Below are 18,678 nucleotides of genomic sequence, written 5' to 3'. Positions count from 1 at the left end.
AAACCATAAAAACAATAGTAACACAAAACAACCATTGCCCAAAGAAAAAAAAGATCCACATGTAAAGGATCGAACGCAGGTCTAGGTGCAGTCTAAAGATGATCATATAAACTTCGTTGTAACCAGTTTGACAAGTGGTATCAGCACATCCATTTGTGCTAGAAAATATATAATATATTTGAGATTTTGAGAATTTAGATAAGGTTTTATATAAGCAGCGAATGTTTAGATTTCATAATACATAAAATGATCCCACGTATTAAAAGACATACTTATAAATTTAATTTTCATTAAAAAAACATATGGAGTACTTCCTACTAAAAATATACGGAGTAATTTTTTTTGCCAATAACCCTTTATTGAATTAGGACCGAATAGTGTATTATTATCTACGATTAAAAATGATGATTTCACCTTTAAAGAAATCTTATTCGGAATTCTCAAACTCCGTAAAATTATATTAAAAAGTTTCGTTTGAAATGACATATGTGTTGATCCCTCTTGCTAAAGGGGTCACTACTACACTGCTATAACATCTACTCGGTCTAACTGCGAGAACCCGTGCTTGATTCTTGACTAGAGAAAAAATAACCAAAATTTTAATTGTGACAAACAAAATTATGGGATCATTTTAGTCAATAAAACATCAAACTTAATATTGAATGTTTTTTTCACCTTTAACTATGATTTTTTGGTAAATCGTTATCTTTATGGGGACTATCTTAATTTACCTCATTATCAAAAAAGAGTTGGTTGTTAAAAATATAATTTATTTTTTAAAAATTATACACTACATATTTTTATGATTACACAACGGCTTACAATAAAACTTAATGATACCAGAAAATGTTTACCAATCTCCAAATGAAATTTTTATTACCATATGTCTAAACTTGTAAAATAGTAACATTATCCAAAAATAATAACTCCGTACGTTGTAAATGAATTATTTAGATCAAACTTCGAAGAGTTAGCCTTTGATTACTAAGTTTGGCTAAGATCACACAAGATTATACTCCCTCCGTCCCTTAATACTCGCACCGTTTTGACTGGACACGCTTGCCAATGCAGAACTTTGACCACCAATATCTTTAACTACATATTATAAAAATTTATAAAATTATTAATATTTTGAAAATATATATTAAGATGAATCCAATAATATATTATATACTAACATTTATTTTCATATACTAAAAATAAAAATAGGGTCAAAGTGAATTATGTGAATAGTGTAAAAAGTCAAAACGGTTCGAGTATTAAGGGACAGAGGGAGTATAACTTTTGAAGAAATTAAATTTAAATAAAAATAAACTCAAGAAAAATAGATGTGTAACTCCTAACATTTTCATAAACATCTACCTAGTAAGTTGTTTACTTCTTATAATACAAAATTATGACCCACTGTAGACACCTACTTTTGTCCCCATTCCCGAAAGGGAAGGTTCGATGATGAGAACATAAAATCTCCACTTGGAAACGCATCTCCTATAAAATAACGAATCTCAATCACCCTTTTCATTTCACCCGAAGCCTGCTATTTATAGAAACCTGCTATTTATGGAAACCTGCTAAAAATAGTAACTGCCGTAAAGGGTAGTTGCTAAAAGTAGTAAGAATAAAAAGATAGAAACCTGTCAGAATTAGGTGTTGCACTCCATCATAAATCCTAAAAGAGATAGAAATTGTAAAAGGAATTCTATTCCTATCGCAGTTCGATAAAAGAGTTAACGTATTAATTAAACTCATAACGAACCTAGAGTTCGTAAAGGGCCCAGACGCATTCCGTCGTAAATTGATACGCACCAAATAACTCGGAGTAAGTCTCTTAATGAACTCCGTACTCTAGAGTCCAATCTGACAAAGAATTCTGCCAGACCCTATTTTCAACGCCCAGCCCTGGGCGCCGAAATCTTTGACGCCCAGAGCTGGGCGCCGAAAATACCTGGGACGGATTCTCTTCCTAATCCGTTTCGTATTCAAATTCCTGAAAAACTATCTTTCTACGCCACTCTTTCCTATAAATAGACCCCTAAGTTCGACGTGAAAAGAACACACAACACACAATTATATTCTGAGTATTGACTCCAACCCTTAGCCTAAGCCTCACGCTGCGAAACTGTTCACGCGTTCTGTCGCAATCGATCCATAAATCGAACAGAACGTATCTTGTCCCATAATTAAGATTCGTTAAATAAAAAGGAGAAATAGCAAAGTCAAAGTGGTTAGTTTTCTGAGAACCGTGACGCACCTCTCAAGGGTGCGTCGTAATGTGTCCCTTCTCGATGATTTAATTGCTTTCCTCGCCCTTGAACTGTTAAACTAACTAAATCTGATTGTTCCATCACGCCTAACAAATATAATATTTTCGGGAAATTGGATTATCATGCTAGGTCCCTTAATACTATTTAAATCAGATAATCGCGATCGATCTAGTATTATATGTTGCATATTGCTAAAATCAACTCAGATTAGTTTAATAGTTAACGCATGCCCCTTCAATTATTTATGCTGAGCTAGTAAGGATATCCTGCCTCTGGAGTTATCGACGAGCGAAGTACTCCTCTCGGTAGTTACAGTCCCCCGAACCCTCAATCTCTACCTTGCGGGTGTATGTTGAGAGATCCCCACACCAGGGATCACAAGGGAACCTACGACTGTCGTGGTCAAACATAATTGCACTCCCTTTATGTCACGATAACCGGGTTTTGTCAGTTTTTCTCATTGTCGTTAAAAACTGAATGGCGACTCCTATATTACTAGTCAATTGAGTGTAAACTCACAGGAAATCCAATTACACTTGATTGAATAAAAAGAATCGTCACACCCACGAGGGACGAGGTCACGCATTAGCCTCGTGCTTTTTCGACCCCCTCACACCCACCACCAAGATTAGAAAAGATAGATAGAATACATGAATGTGTTATAATATTATCTATGATTATAAAGGATCATTTCATCTTTACATAAATCATATGTAGAATTCTCAAACTCGGTAAAATTAGATTAAAAGATTTATGTTTGCAATGACTTACGTGCTGATACCCCTTGCTACAATAGTCACTACTAAGCTGTTACAACATCTACTCTAACTGCGCAAACCCGTGTTCGATTCTTCTCAAGAGGATAAATAACCAATTTGTTTTAATTGCGGATCAAAACCATTTTACGGGATCATTTTAGTCATGAAAAGATCAAAATATTAGATGCTTTTTTGGTTACTCGTTTCCTTTATGGGGAATGCACTCATTTCATTTATGGGGAATTAAAGATAATTAATTGTTGATTGTTGGGAACTTAAAACAAATTTGAAATTCAAAATTAAAATTTCAAAACACATTTCAAAATTTCAGTTTAAAATTTTCAAAATAAAGGAATCTTTTAAAATTGAGGTGGCATATTTTAAGTGGTGGTGTGCAAGATGCTCTTGCACACCTTGTGTACTTCTATCATCATCCAGACATATCACATGTGACCATTAAAAAAGGATTCCATTTATTTTAAAGCGTATTTTATCTTGTTGAGACTTTAATTGTCGTGTTTTTCATGTTGGGGCAGTGATATCCTTCATCTTCCTCCAAATATATGTATGGGGTAATGATGATTGTTTTATGATGTCCACGAGACGCTCGAGTCCTTCATGAATATATTCACATAGTACACAGACCCATTTTTCACACTTTAAAGTATAGCAACGAGTAAATGAGCCAAAGATTAGTTGCAAAGGGTAACTCAATGGAATACGGTTAGGGTCAAGTTAAAAAAAAAAACTATGAAGGTCAATATAGGGCTAAACTGATAAAACACTAAGTTTGGAAAAAAAATAGTGATGACAAAATAAATCAAGTATATGCAGTTTCATATTCACTTGTACTCCCCTTGATCTATCTCCCTTTCCATTTTTCCTTGCTCGTTTGATGGGACACCCATTATCAACCGAATATTAGTCCGCAATCCGCTCTGACCCATCCAATATCGACCCCTTTGTTGAGCCAACTTGCTTTTGACCCGCTTAGATCCTGAATCGATGGTCCAATAACCAAGTATAGTTGCAAATAGAGGAAGAGAAGATAGGCTATGAAGGTAGCCAGGTAGGGGACTCCAAGAATTGCACAACAGCAAACCCCAAACCCAACAAGATAAACTTTCCTTATTATTTTATGTACGGATTTTTCATCAAATGACCCCGAGGTTTGCGTTAATGCACCAAATACCCCTAATGTTTCCAGAATGCACCAAATACCCCCGACGTATAAAACAATAACACCAAATGCCCATAATGACCATTTTCCGTCCATTCCGTTAACTTTTCCGTTAACATTATTTTTTATTTTTTTTCCCTTTATCTTTCTCTCTGTTTTTCTCTTTCCTTTTTCAATCTCCATTGTTAACCTCACCTCACCCACCACTATTCACCGCCACCTCTCTTTTATCCCAATCTCTCTCCTCTCCTCTCCCATTCCTTCACAACAAACCACCATATCCTCTCCTCCCCAAACACCACCCTCTCCCCCACCCTACCGCCGCCACCACAGAAACCCCAACCCCCCACCACTGCAACCCCCTCCCATCATCCAAGCCCTCTCTTACAACCCTCTCAAAAAAACCCAACCCATCCGTTGCCCCCAATTTCAATTACCAACAACAACTACAATATCAACCACAACATTAACAACAATAACACCAATAATAATGGACATCGACGACAAACAACAATAATGATGTGCAGCTACGAAGAACAAGTTGGAGTCTGATTCGCGAGTTTAGGGAAATTGCGAGGCGAGAACATCGCTCAATTTGAGAGTTGGGTTTTCCAAATCAGGGAAATTGAAAATGGTTATACAAGAGGAAGTGAATTTGAAGGTTGGAATTTAAGAAATTTGAGGGATTTGAATGAAGTGTCGAAGGAGAGAGACTAAAGAGGAGAGGGAGTGGAGCAAAGAGAACTCAAAGCGAGACGGTGGAGTCGGCGGATCTGGTGCCGTCAGAGTCATCTTGCAGGCTTGTAGTGGGAGTGGAATGAAAGAGAAAACAAGGGTTTGGGATTTTTGCCGCATTTTTTGGCTAAAATGGTGAAGAAGATGAAGATTTATTGAGAAGGGGATGAAGGGTACGAAATGGAGGAGGAAGAAGAAGAAGAAGAGGAGGAGATTGTGGAGGAGAGAGAAAAATGAGTGAATTTGATGGGTGAATTGGTTGCTCAAATGAGGGGATTTGCTGAGAGTTTTGTTAGGATTGTGAAGCAATTTGATGGGATGAAGAAGATGATGATGATGATGATTGATGGTGTGAAGTCGTGAAGGGAAGAAGATGAGCCCAATTTATTTTTTTAAAAAAATAATAGTAGGTAATTAATTTTTTGGGTTTAATTAATATAATTAGGTGTTAATATTAGGATTAGTAGAGAAAATGGTCGAGTAAGGGCAAAAAAGTAAATTCACGCTAACGGAGACTTAACGGAATGGACGGAAAATGGTCATTATGGGCATTTGGTGTTATTGTTTTATACGTCGGGGGTATTTGGTGCATTCGGCAAACATTAGGGATATTTGGTGCATTAACGCAAACCTCGGGGTCATTTCATGAAAAATCCGTTTTATGTATTATGAGCCCAAAAGTTGCACTAACGCACATTCATAAAGCATTTTTGGCGCATCCGGGCCTCATCATCATCAACCAAATCAACCCCCTTCTCAAATCTCTCTCCAGAAAATTGTCGAAGACGGCAGAATCTCCCGCCATTTCCAACTCCTCTTACACACACTCTCTCTCACTTTCTCTCTCCGCAACACACGTTAACTGTGGAATGAACCAGTACCAAACACTCAGGTAACAAGCAAAAAATCAACAACAATGGAAGCTGAGCAAAGGAAATCTGCTTTGAGGTCCAAGAGAAAACCCCTTTCCGATTGCACCAACATTCTACAAGATCGACGCAAAAACCCTTCATCTCCATCTTCCGCCAAAATTCCCAAATTGCAAACCCTAACTAAACCTCCCAGACCAATTAATACCGCTGCTAATGCTGTTAAAACCAAACAGTTCAATCCTAATCCCAACCCCAGTCCTTCCACTTGTAGCTCTCCGAAATCGCATACTAGTACTGGGTCTAATAATTCCCCTGAGCCTCCTGCTCCTCCTACTCCTCTTTCCGATGCCGGTATGCCTTTTTTATCTCTCTAATTTTGGTTTATTTTGATTTTCATTGAAACCCTAGTTTTTGTTTTTGTAGATTAGTTTTTAGTTTTTGGAGCTATTTAATGTCATATTTCGTTGATTGAATTGCTTTTGGGTTTGGATTTGTTTTTATTTATGAGATGGAGCCTGAGATTTGCTGGGTTTTATGATTTTTGTTGACTGAACTAAGTTTCTGGGTCTGATGCGATGTTTATTTTTAGGATTTATTTGGGGGATATTGGTTAGTTGCAACACTTGTTGATTTGTAACTTGTTTTGGTGAAAAGAAAGAGGAGGATGAGAAACAAGTGGTTCATATTATGATTGAGTATGTTAATTTCTTTCTTCTTTCCGAGAATACATTCTTTATCGGGTGTGCATGATTTGAATGTGTATGATACAGGACATGAGACTTATGACTGAATTGGTTGCCCTTTTTGGCTTATAGTAGTGGTATTAAGAACTGAGGATCAGTTTGAAGTTATGAGGTTAAGAGACTATGAACTTGTTGAAAACCACCTGATGCTTAATTGAACTTCTGGCAGCATGATTTATTTTTCTAATTGTATGTACATAGTGCATGTTAAGTGTTACCCTGCTCGATTGAGTGAACATATGACGTGTGACTTGCAGGAGAAGTTCCATGTCCCATTTGTTTCCTGATCCCTTCTTATTCTAGGATTTGGTTATGCATATTGCAGCAAACCAAAGTGGAGTCTATGGGAAGGGATTCCAATACTTGATATAGAAGGAACCATTGGATTAGTATAGGATAGAAGAACTTAATAGGGAATGCAATGTTTAGGCGTTTTTAAAATTTGATCTACTGGACAGTGTCATCCTGTTGTTTCTTGTGCTAAGATATGAACATGTAGGGAAGGTTCTTTTTGTAGGGAAAATTTCAATTTCTGAATGTCATTGACTTATGTTACCGCACATCTGGTAGACTATAATAATGGTGGTGATGGTGCATGGTAATGAATCTATTTGTAATTTTGTAAATAAAGTCTCATGCCAAAATTTATAATATTGCTTGTCTACCCCAAATATCTATTTTTCTTCATGAATTTCTATAACGATTTATTACCACTTTGAAGGTGGGTATTCAGTGGTAATAGATATTTATGTTAAAAAAAGGTACATGATTGGGGACATAGCTCCGTTACCATGGGACTTCCCTCGCAATTTTTACAAATAAATCCACTAAGATAATCACTATTTATTACTGCCTATAAACATATTTAGCCGTTGACTACTCCATATTTGAGGTGTGGTTTATTCCTTCTGTTGTGTTATTTCCCACCCTCTATGATCACATGAAAGGTTACCGGAAAACAGTTACATGAGTTCATATCATAGTTTTGATTTCATTCCATCGAAGAGAGGGAGTTATTCAGTTTATCTTGCATTTGGTCATCTTTCCTGATAGTGCAACATTTACTGAGGATATTAACTTGGTTTTTTTTTAGGTGGAATAGATTGTAGGAAATCTAGGATTACAGCTGATCAGATTCAAAGACATGATGCAACAACAAGGAAGGATAAGGGAAAGATGGTTGCAAATGATCCTATCATCCAGTTATCTGCATCTTTGACTTCTGATTCTCCACAGATATCTTCATCTGCAGTTCCTGGTCATTGTTCTCGCTCTGTAATTCAATCTTTTCCGAGTCAAAAACTGCATGCACAAACAATAAAGGATAAAGGAAAGGCAATTGTAGATGATCCTGTCAATGAATTTTCTGTCCCTTGGACATCAAAGTACTTTCATTCATCATCGTCGATCTCCTCTGATGGTTCTCTCTCTGAGACTTCAGCAGCTTATACTCGAGAGCTGCATGTAGAAACAAGGAAGGATAAAGAAAACATGTTCTTAGAGAATCCCAACTTTGAGGCATCTGAACCGTCAACTCCACGTGTGCCCCTTGCACCACTTGCTTCTTCTGGTAATTTAATTTCTTCTGTGGTTGAAGTTCTGAACACCCCACCCCCACCTGAGATGAGGATAACACGTCCTGCATCACTTACCACTACCTATTCTAATTCTTGTGGACAATTGACATTAGCTATGAGCAGCTGTTACCTATGCTACATTTGAACGTCTGAAAAACTGACTTAGAAATCATTGTTTTCATAGGTTATCAACAGATGGATTAGAGAAAGTCATAATTTGAAATCCGCTCCATTTTTGGTTAATTGTGTCATGTATTATTATGGTATAACAAAATTTCCTTGAACCTGTCTTAGTGTCATTTTACATGAATATGCATTCATCTCGTTGTCAGTTGCCACTCTATTTTATCACTGTTTTAGTGTTTATTAGGAAATGAGCTATATTTTCATTTTTGGGAAATGATTTATCATATTGCTGTAGTAAAATACAAGCAATATAACTAACTTTTAGACATTTTATGCCATTTTATTGAATAAATATTACTGCATGTTTTTAATCTCTAGTTATCATTATCATTTCCCCATTGCCTCAAAGAGGCTCCCGCAAAAAGTGGTATAAGGGGGTCGGACGTACACAACCTTACCCCTGCAATTGCAGAGAACTTGTTTCCAATTGACCCAGAAGCGATAACGGGACGACAACGGAACAACCATCTTCTACTTCATGGAAAGGAAGCGAAGAGGTTTTAAGAGCCATTTTGATTTAGTCCATTACATCCCACGGCCAAACGAACAAATGAATCTTTGGCTCCATCGGAAATGGACGATGTTTTTAATCTCTAGTAAATTTCATTATTTTTAATTGTCTCTTTAAAAAAACATTTATGTATTTTCTGAAAATATTCTCCATGTTAGTTTAAATTTTACATTGTACTTATATGATATACGAAATAATTTCCATTTAGGATATTTACTCATAGGTTGTTCCAATAGTGAAGGGATTTTCAGAATTCTGGAGAACTGCCTATATTTATTTATGTACTTATTCAGTTTTGACCTATGTTATACTTTGTATGCAATGCTATTTCTCGGAACTGTTTTAGTTAATGAGGTTCTCCTTACTGTTGCGAAGGTACTCGTGAGAAACCTGTAACGGTCTATAATCTCAGAAGAGCTGGGCAAAGTAGAAAACATGCCGCTGGAAATATCAATGAGCCTGTTACTTGTCCTCCTGGCCAGAGGATTAAGAAGAAAGGGTACTTAAAACTCTTCCTCTATTCATACCTCTGTATCTCCCATTCTCTTCCCCTCCCCAAGCCCATGCTTCATGCTTTGCAGTTCTACTATTTTATATGCCTTGCAAAGACTTGTCTCCAAGGAAAAGAGTTGTGCGAGTAATTTCTATTGCGCTTTTTATCTCTGGTGCTTCCTAGATGAAAAGCTATACTTCTTGTTCTATGCATGTACTGTTGGTGTCCTGATGAGATAGTAGGCATGTTTGTTTCAACAATTTCTGAGCAATGTTCGGCATTTATATTGGTGGGCACAAAGCCACAAACTGGGGATCTTGAAATTGAATGCTTTAAACTTTTACGGAGTAATATACTAGTTTCATTAGTACTATGACTTGCCCCTTATTCCCTGAACAAATGGTTATTCTGAATATATAATTCTAGGTTTTCCTGGTGAAATTCTAGTCTGAACATCCCATGTCATTGTTTGCCCTGTTCTTATCGCAGATTATTTGTCTTGTGCAGGTTGGAACTTGATTATGACCGAGGTCGTAAAAATGCAGGATCGTATACAGACCCTCTTCCAATGCATAAGAAGGTAAATACATTCGTCGAGCACCTCATGGAAATTACTTTCATCGTTCACTCTGTTGAATCTTAATATGTTTCTGGTGCTCCCTTATTATGAAATTCGTTTTTCCTTGTTTGACTTGGAACATGCATTTAAATTTTGCGTCTCTTTCACCTCACCCGTAGCCCCACCCTTCAAAATGAAAGTTATGTTTGCCTTTGTACCTTTGCGAGTGTTAACTTGTTTGATTATCTCCTAATGTATCAGCAGAAGCGATCTCGTGATGAGGCTGTGCATGTTATGCCAAAAGAAGAGATAGAAAAGCTGAGAGCAATATATGCAGATATAGATGCTTTTGAGTTGCCGGAGGAGGTTGCCTCAGAAAGCGAGCTAGAGTAAAAGGATGTAAGCACTAGATAAAGCAGGTACTCCAGTTTTTGTATAGCTGCTGGTGTAATACGAACGCGTGAGAAACTCATGACAGTTGGGTGTGTAGTTCAGTGTAATGTCCTTAGTGTTAATATCAAAAGCATGTCAATGTATACATCAAATCGTTAACCTTAGAAGAAGTTGAATGCAAGGTGTGTTAGGTCTGTAAATTTTTACTGATACATGAGTGAGTAGCAAATTAGAGAGATAAGGTACTTGTAGTATATTTGGTTATTCAAAAGAATGGCCCTGAGTTTTTGCTGTGACCAGTAGATACTCTGGCAATTACGGAGTGGCAATTAGTTAACTCTACTGCATGTTTAATTTTTGATCTGTATTACTCAATACTCATATTTGATACTCCGTGAGAGTGATGGATAGCTCAGTTGGTTAGAACTTCCATCCCGGTTCCAGGTGATCCTGGGATCGATTCTCATCCCCGCCCTTGTGGCTCATTTGCACCAAAAAAAAAAAATTGATACTCCGTACTTTGTAATTTCGTAAACTTTATGAGAGAATGTAGACCCAATATATAGGTTTTATAGTGTTTTAAGGAGATTTAATTTTTCATAATATAAGATGAATAAACACTAACCTCGTTCCCGAGTTAAGAAGGTTTTAGCTCTAAAATTAGCGAGTATGATCTTGCCTAAAATTTCAAGGGAAAGTGGACAAAATAAACAAAAAAATTGGTGACCATATAAATGTAATTGCAAAAGAAAGAGCATAAGATGCCAGGAACTTTTTGTTTTACAAAAAAGAGAGGACAACATGTGAGATAAGGGTATCCTTAGCTTCCTTCTCACTCACCTTCTTTATAGGAATCATGGATTTATCGAATCATTGTTGAGCGAAAGTTCATAAGCCTTTAATAGAAGAAGAAAGTTGTTTTTGCTATTTTCTTCTACTTCCTACCTTTTATTCTTTTATTTTAAGCAACTTTCTTTTATTTTTTCTTTTCCTAAAAATACATGAGTAAGCAACCTTGTCTATTTAGTAAATTAAGTTGCATCCATGTGGAGCAACCTAATAAAGGAGAAAGCCAAGTCAATTCATTTTTTTTCTGCCTCCAACTTGTATGATTGTGTTTTTGTGTCTTCTTGAATAGTATCAACTAGGACCATTTCAACTTGGACATAAGAGAGTAGCTTAGTAGTCAATAGGCATGCATTATGTTAGCCGGTCTAATCAAATCAATAGCTTTATACGTTCATCAACATTAATTATCATTTGTTTTAACACTACTTGTTCTAATAAATAAAAGCTCGTCTGATCATCATTTACAAGAATTTTCCATTACATATATTAAAAAAATGGTACGTACTTTAAACTTACGACATTTCTAGTATGTACGTCGACGAGAATTTTCCGATTAAGATTCATGACTTGGTGCATTTTAAACCTACTACTTTTCTCATTTCTTGTATTTACTAAATTTTGTTTTCCACATTTATTATCAAAAACGAAAATTAGATCACATCCATTTTTTTTATATTTCTTTTTATATTAGGCTTAGCTATGTAGATGAAGGCACTATCTAGCCACCTAGGCAAAAACAAGCCACCGACGATCTTATTCAATAGGCATGGAAAATAATTCAACGAAGAATGGTATAGGCAAGTAAGCCCATAGTGATTAAGCACATGGTGACACCAACATTTTACCAATTGGATGTTTTATCAATTTTGTCCTTATACTAATCTCATGTACTTATAAATAGAGTGTCAAAAACATTGCATAACATCAACATGGATAATTGTGCCGCATTAGCTGGCTTTCACGTCCCTTTCTTAGAGCATTTACAATGGTAAGCTAATTTTTAAATTAGCTTGTCATGCCACATAATATTTCAAGTTATTTTCCTTTCTAGCTAGTTAGTACCCTAGTGGTTAGCTACTAGCTTGATATTTAATGTAGTCATATTTGTCAATCAATATTTTAATTTAATTTAATTTAATATTATTTCATTGGCCAAGTTTTTTCAAGCAAATTAGCTTATTTAGCTAATTTATTATTTTAACTCCAATGGTCAAGCTAGTAGCTTGGAATTTCTAAAAATTGCAAGCAAGTCCCTAGCTACAACCATTGGAGATGCTCTTAGGGTCCATACATTAGGAATTATATCAATCACGCATCATCGTCATCGCATTATTTACTTAAAAGAACGCTATCTCCATCTTTCCACCGGTGTCTCTTTACTAGAACCTAGCTTAAACTATTCAAATTTAACTCATTTTTGTCTAGTTAAATTTATAACTAAATTCGTACCTCAATGTGTCACAATTACGAGATCTGGCCTCTAGAGTTGTTGAATAACTCTACCGTATAATCAAAATATTTTTAGATTTTATAACAAAAGTATTAGTGATTTAAAGGTCTTAAGTAGATCATTAGCTATCATACCTTAATTACTATTTCGAATCTTTCATCAAATAATTGTACTAAAGAAAGTAAAAGGGGATGAAAAGGGCAATGATGCCCAATTGCCCATATAACACGAGATGAGATTTATGAAAAAGTATCACTTATTGCTTGTGATTTTTTTTAAATAAAAGAGAATCATTTGGTTGAGATTGCTGACGTGTAAACGGAAATTGCATGCTGGACTTATTGACTCTTCCTAATTTTATTAATTTTGTTTTAATTATAGTTATTCTATGAATAAATAGGAAAGTTCCCTCAGAAAAATGAATAAATAGGAAAGAATATGTTCCGCATTTGAAGATAGTTTTGCAGCACTTATAGGATAAACAAATTAAAAATGATCCTAGAAACAATGATGAAAAAGTACCACTCGTGCTGATTGATTAGGCCGTCTGATAAAAAACCTACTAATAGAAATGAAAAAGCTTGATAGCATCTTGCTTGATAATTGAACAACTAATTGATTAACAATATAGCATTTCAAAGAATGTTACAATTATTAGGCCCTACAAATTTCTTAATGTACATAAACAAAGAGGAGTAATTTACACGTACTCCTATATACTTTGAACACTAATGTGTGTATAATCACCAAAAGAATTAACTAAAAAGAAGAAAAAAAATAGCTATATATATAATCACATTTCAATACATGAGTAACAACTTAATTAACTAAGATCCTAGTTAATTATCGCGCTACTCGACAATTTTGTCTAATTTCACCTTGATTACCAACAAGAGGGCTAATGTCACCCATTTTAATCATGCCTTTAGCAAAATCCCTGTAAAATTTCGAAACATCTCGAGAGTATTTTCGAACAATAGGATCAGCTTTGTTGCTATTGTAAATCTCTTGGTCTGAATGAAGCAAACCTTTTTTAGTTAACAAATTCTTGTAATATATATTGTCAAAATGAGATGGAGTTTTTACATCCAATCCTTGCAAAACGTCGTCGTTTCCTACATTGGGGCACTTGCTTCTTAGTGTTTGAGCAAATGAGGGACTAATGTTACCATCATTGTAAATTCTTGGTCTAAATGTTGTGCACCTTGCAAATCCTAAGGTATGTGCTCCTGAAAATTTACCATCATGCTTACGTCACTCCACATATTATAATTATAATTATATGTTTGACAAAAAAATATTTAGACAAGATTAATAAATTATAACTTTTCTTAACTTTTATGTTTTGCTAAAAGTCTTAATGATGATCATGATCAATGTTATCATAAATATATGTTGTCATTATCATTTTCACCTTTAATTGTGCATAATTGACATCCACATCATCAATTATTTCAACTAATTCTTAGTTGACATTTCAGAAATTCCTACAAAATATGATTGACATTTATGCATTTTTAATTTCGGAAGGGATTAAATATGATATGGCTTTTTTGAGTCTCTGACTAACGTACAAAATGACTACTATCAACTTGGTTTTCTTCCCCATAATTTCTTGGAGATAATAGATCATTGCCGTGATATTCTGATATGTGTATGCACATTGTAATGACATTTCATATAATTCGTTTATTGAATACTTCGTATTTTTTATGAAGAAATTAGAACTTCACTCAAAACTTTTTGTATATTGCCACATTGCCAATTTGAAATAAATTTAACTAAGTTCGTTCTAAATTAGTAATGTGTTAAAGGGAGAATATTTCTTTTGCAATAAAGAGATGATTAACGGAATAAAACTTTAAATACAGAATATAAGAATAGGACAAAAGATTTAGTTTTAAAATGAGTAAACGAAAAAACTTACCAGAAAGAGATACCAAGTCTTTAAATGATAATCCAACATCAGCAAAATTAGATTTAAGAACAGTTATATTTGACGAAGGTGCGGGGATGAATACGTTGGCAGCTGTTCTGTTAGCTGTCAGAGAGTCTCTTCTTCCCAATCTTACATCCCATGTTGGACCTCCCAGCTGCACATTTTAATATTTTTTAAATTAATTTCACAATCACGTATAAATCAACTAGTATCTTATCAGACCGTTTGACACTCACTCCTTACTTAACAATATGTTAAATAATATGACACGTGGGTAGTAGTAGATGAGTAACATAACATGTTGTCTAACAGTTAAATAAAAAGTGTAATTATCAAGTCATTGTAATGAACAAATCCTAGTATTATCTCATTAATGAAAGTAAAAGTAAATAATTAATAAAAGTAGTTGACCCTTATAATGCACGAGGTATGCTTAATTTCACTATTCGAGTACAGTTAATTTTGTATTCTACCTAATTAGTCAATGTCATTGTCTATGTTCATTCTTGGAAGATCATGGGAACAAAAACCGATGAAATGAGTATAAATGATTATCAGAAAACAATTTAGTACTTGTAGAATTTTACAAGTACCATTATGAGAGAATGTGATTCTCTCCATTTTCTAAAAGAAATGGACTGTTCATTTTTTTCGTTTAATGGTTGTAAATGTATGGAGGAGAAAAATAAGGCTCTTTATGAATTTTATTTTTATTAGTTTAAGTGATTATTTTAAGAAAAATGATGAAAAGAAATAGAGATCCAAAAACTAAAAACTTACATGAAAAACAGAATCGCGAGCAGCAATAGCAAGAATATCAGCACAAGAGACGATAAGTGGACAAACTTTCTCCAATTTAGCTTTGATCGCATCTACCACTTCAAACCCTCTTAACGAATTATTGTTACCGAATGCCGTTTTCTCTCCCGTAAATGTCGAATTATCATCCAACAATACCGATCCATCACATCCCTATACAAATCAATCCACATAAAAATCAACAACAACCAAAAAAAAGATTGAATTTTCACAAAAAAGGAGTAAAGTTAGTGTTTATATTACTGACATTGACAAAGCAATCATGGAAATGGAGACGAAGCAAGGAGGCACCATTACGAGTCTCGTTGTTAATAGCTTCAACAACGGTGTCACGCACAATATCGTATAGTTGTGGACAAGAATAGTAGTAGTAATCTATCGAGAGAAGCTCCTTTTGTCGAGCTTCAACATTAGAGAAGCTAAGAATGAGCACTGAAATACATGCAATGAAGCACTTGAAAGAAACCATAGAATATGATAGTGCCATTTTAGTTTGCTTTTGGAAAAGTACTACTCTATTTATATGGCATATATTGACTCATTTTAATACTACTACTACTAGTCTACTACTTAACTAGTATAGTGGTCCAATTAATGCACCTTAGTATTCGCCGCCACTGCAAGGTGATATAAAGTAAAGTTAATTTAATGGTCACAAATTAAGAATGGAAATAAGGAAGACATCGACATATATAACTAACAATCAAGCTTGTGTGTTGGAGATGGTGGGAAATTTACCTTATAACTTTGAGATTGTAAGTTCGAGTTTCAACGTCTATTTGTGCTTAGGAGTGGGGATACTCTTACCATTCCCTCTGTTCGTAAGGGGTGCTTTTAATATACTTGATTTTCACTTATTTTAGTTATAAATTATACTTGATCAACTCTTTTTTTTTTTTTAAGTTATCTGAACGTATTTTTTCTGAAATAGTTAGAAATACGGTAAACATAACAGAGACCAAATGTTAACTTGCGTACCGACTGGGATTGGCGTGAGTGTTAAGGGTCTCTTGCTACTTAACTAAGGTCTCGGTTCGAGACTTGGCATGGGTATGGAAAAATCTCATTTTGAAGGGACGATGTCTATCGAGGCACTCATACAAACTCCTGTGGGAGATTAATCTACTCTTCAAAGGCGCTGAAAACTCCTTATAATAAAACAAAAAAAAAAAATATTGACTTACATAGTTAAAATGACTAACCTAAGAATGATACTAGCTGGTTCAATAAGGTCATTTTTCTTACCAATAAAATAAACATATGTACACGTAGCTAACGGTTGTCCTCAAGTAGCGAAAACCACGTTAAGACTTCAATATAGGGGACATTTCTTGCTCTCTCACATGGACTTTTTGCATATTTTCATGTGTTTAATTCGTTATTTAATTTATAAATCGATGATTCTTCTAATTTGTTGATTCTAATTACCGAGAATTTTGTACTTATTAGTCCGCAAAACCTTGTTAGACGGGTGTAATTGTGCAAATGTGGATCCCTATGTTTAAGAATTCTAGACTTCTTTTTCTGCTTTTGGCGGTTCTATTTATTTTTTTCCTCCTTCTAATCAATTGTATTGATCAATGCTAATAATCGATAAATATTGTAGGAAAAACGTACGTATGCTATTGTAAAACGTATGAAAAAAACGTTGTATCATGAATATTGAATAAAGTGATGCTTTGTGAATTATGTTTCAAAATGAGTGAAAGAGATCGATGTGATTGACAAAACAATTAAGAATAATGTTAGTTTTGATTAAATCACGCTCAAGTGTCTTTATTATGTGAGTTGGAATACTACGCCGACAACTATTATTTTCATGAAGAACATATATACTTCATATTTAATTAAATGTTATAAAATATCGCTCACACCAATATATATTAAAGTTGTTGAGTAGTGTCAAATTCGTCAGATCTATATGTTAATTAATTCCAAAAGTAAACCACTCTAATTAAGATAAAGAGTGCGGAGTATTAATTCCGAGGATCGAGTTGAGGGAGTAGCTTATGCATGTACGTAGTATATCAACATCTAACAGTGTTACAAAATTATCTTAAAAAGTTATGTAAATGGGATATATCAAAATTATTCTCATGACATTATCACATAAAGTGAAGAAGCAAGAATTGTGTAGGCAACATCTTTTAGGTTGGGAATGCACATTTCTCTTGCTATTTCAATATATGACGTTGGAAAGCAAGGTTGTTTTGGAAATATTCTCATGACATTATCACATAAAGTGTAACCATTTTACCTAAAGAGTAAAACACCTTAAGGTGAAATAAATGAATTAAATTATAGTATCATTTGCATTATTGAAGGTTAAAATGCTTTAAAACTAATTAATTAATTAATTAAAAAGTTAGTTTATTTACTTGCATATGGCCTTCCGGAGTCGGTGACGATAATTGTTTTGCATGTTCTTTGTTACATTCGGACAAATGTGACGATATAGTGGTTGATGGATCAATTATTCTAAAGAAAAAACATGTTACTACTTTCAATTTTATTTGATTTCTTATACGGAATTGAACCTAATATGATTGTGTAAACTCCCATAAAACAAAACAAAAAATGATTGTGTATACTCTTTATTTATATGCAATTCTATTAATCTCACAAGTGCTTGCAATCTCATAAAAGTCGGAAATTTCTATTATATTGTAAGGCCACATCATAATTTGATTAGTCCCGTACGTTCTTGGAAATTGGACACAGACACCGTTTAATTTGATCTTCTAGTAAAAAATTGGCTACTTGAGAATTGATTAGAAGGTGATCTATTAAAAAAATAAAACTTGGAAGTTTCTTCTCCTAATTAAATACTCTGTAATTTTTTATTTTTTTTAGGGAAATTAGATACTCCGTAATTAAAGTGGAGCGCTAAAAGCCGCCCCACATTACTCAAAACCGCCCTATTATTTTACTTTAATATCCTTATATAATGAAACTTTTCTCCCAAATTAATTATCCCATCTATTTTGAAGAGAGAAAGTATCTTCATCCAAACCACCACCATACACCCATAAAAAAAATTATTTAAACCAAGCACTTTTATTTGTCAATAAGTACATTAATCAATAAATTAAAAAAATACTAATTTAATTTTGATTCCACAAACTTATGCATTTTAAGTTTACACCATGGTAGAGACTTATGCATTTTAAGCTCACACCATGGCATAGACTTATGCATTTTAAGCTCCTGCCATGGTACGAGCTTAAAATTCATAAGTCTGTACCATGGTACAAGCTTAAGATGCATAAGTGTCTTAATCTTTTCTCCGAAACAAATTACATCAAATTCAACAACAAATCAAAACATTAAATAGTATAGACTTATGAGTT

At 34.3% G+C, this 18,678-nt stretch overlaps 2 protein-coding genes across 4 annotated transcripts; one reads left to right on the top strand and one right to left on the bottom strand.

Annotated features, from left to right (window-relative positions):
- The first annotated feature begins 5,630 nt into the window (after positions 1-5,630).
- Positions 5,631-10,629, top strand: LOC110780166 (uncharacterized). Of its 3 annotated transcripts, none has more exons than XM_021984584.2 (5): positions 5,631-6,160; positions 7,646-8,122; positions 9,202-9,325; positions 9,827-9,899; positions 10,143-10,629. In XM_021984584.2, the coding sequence occupies exons 1-5, from the start codon at positions 5,854-5,856 to the stop codon at positions 10,269-10,271; spliced, it is 1,110 nt and encodes a 369-aa protein (XP_021840276.1). In that variant the 5' UTR covers positions 5,631-5,853; the 3' UTR covers positions 10,272-10,629. The 3 variants fall into 3 exon arrangements, with proteins under 3 accessions (XP_021840276.1, XP_021840277.1, XP_021840275.1); XM_021984585.2 differs by having other exon boundaries at positions 5,634-6,160; positions 7,655-8,122; positions 10,140-10,629; XM_021984583.2 differs by having other exon boundaries at positions 5,637-6,160; positions 10,140-10,629.
- A 2,513-nt stretch (positions 10,630-13,142) lies between these two features.
- Positions 13,143-15,915, bottom strand: LOC110795174 (peroxidase P7). Its single transcript, XM_022000162.2, has 4 exons — positions 15,576-15,915; positions 15,290-15,481; positions 14,498-14,663; positions 13,143-13,799 (listed from the first exon to the last, which is right to left on the bottom strand). The coding sequence occupies exons 1-4, from the start codon at positions 15,813-15,815 to the stop codon at positions 13,414-13,416; spliced, it is 984 nt and encodes a 327-aa protein (XP_021855854.1). The 5' UTR covers positions 15,816-15,915; the 3' UTR covers positions 13,143-13,413.
- Between the last annotated feature and the right edge of the window lie 2,763 nt (positions 15,916-18,678).

Source organism: Spinacia oleracea, chromosome 1 (assembly GCF_020520425.1).
Source record: "Spinacia oleracea cultivar Varoflay chromosome 1, BTI_SOV_V1, whole genome shotgun sequence".
Taxonomy (NCBI): domain Eukaryota; kingdom Viridiplantae; phylum Streptophyta; class Magnoliopsida; order Caryophyllales; family Amaranthaceae; genus Spinacia; species Spinacia oleracea.
This window is presented reverse-complemented; position numbering and strand designations above follow the sequence as displayed.

What these genes read in the sequence shown, in the direction of transcription:
- LOC110780166 (XM_021984583.2), top strand. Translation starts at nt 5,854, where the DNA reads ATGGAAGCTGAGCAAAGGAAATCTGCTTTGAGGTCCAAGAGAAAACCC. An exon ending in CAGAGGATTAAGAAGAAAGG is followed by an intron (nt 9,326 to 9,826) that starts GTACTTAAAACT and finishes TGTCTTGTGCAG; the next exon opens with GTTGGAACTTGATTATGACC. An exon ending in CTCTTCCAATGCATAAGAAG is followed by an intron (nt 9,900 to 10,139) that starts GTAAATACATTC and finishes CTAATGTATCAG; the next exon opens with CAGAAGCGATCTCGTGATGA.
- LOC110795174 (XM_022000162.2), bottom strand. Translation starts at nt 15,815, where the DNA reads ATGGCACTATCATATTCTATGGTTTCTTTCAAGTGCTTCATTGCATGT. An exon ending in CTCGCGATTCTGTTTTTCAT is followed by an intron (nt 14,664 to 15,289) that starts GTAAGTTTTTAG and finishes TAAAATGTGCAG; the next exon opens with CTGGGAGGTCCAACATGGGA. An exon ending in AGACTTGGTATCTCTTTCTG is followed by an intron (nt 13,800 to 14,497) that starts GTAAGTTTTTTC and finishes GTAAATTTTCAG; the next exon opens with GAGCACATACCTTAGGATTT.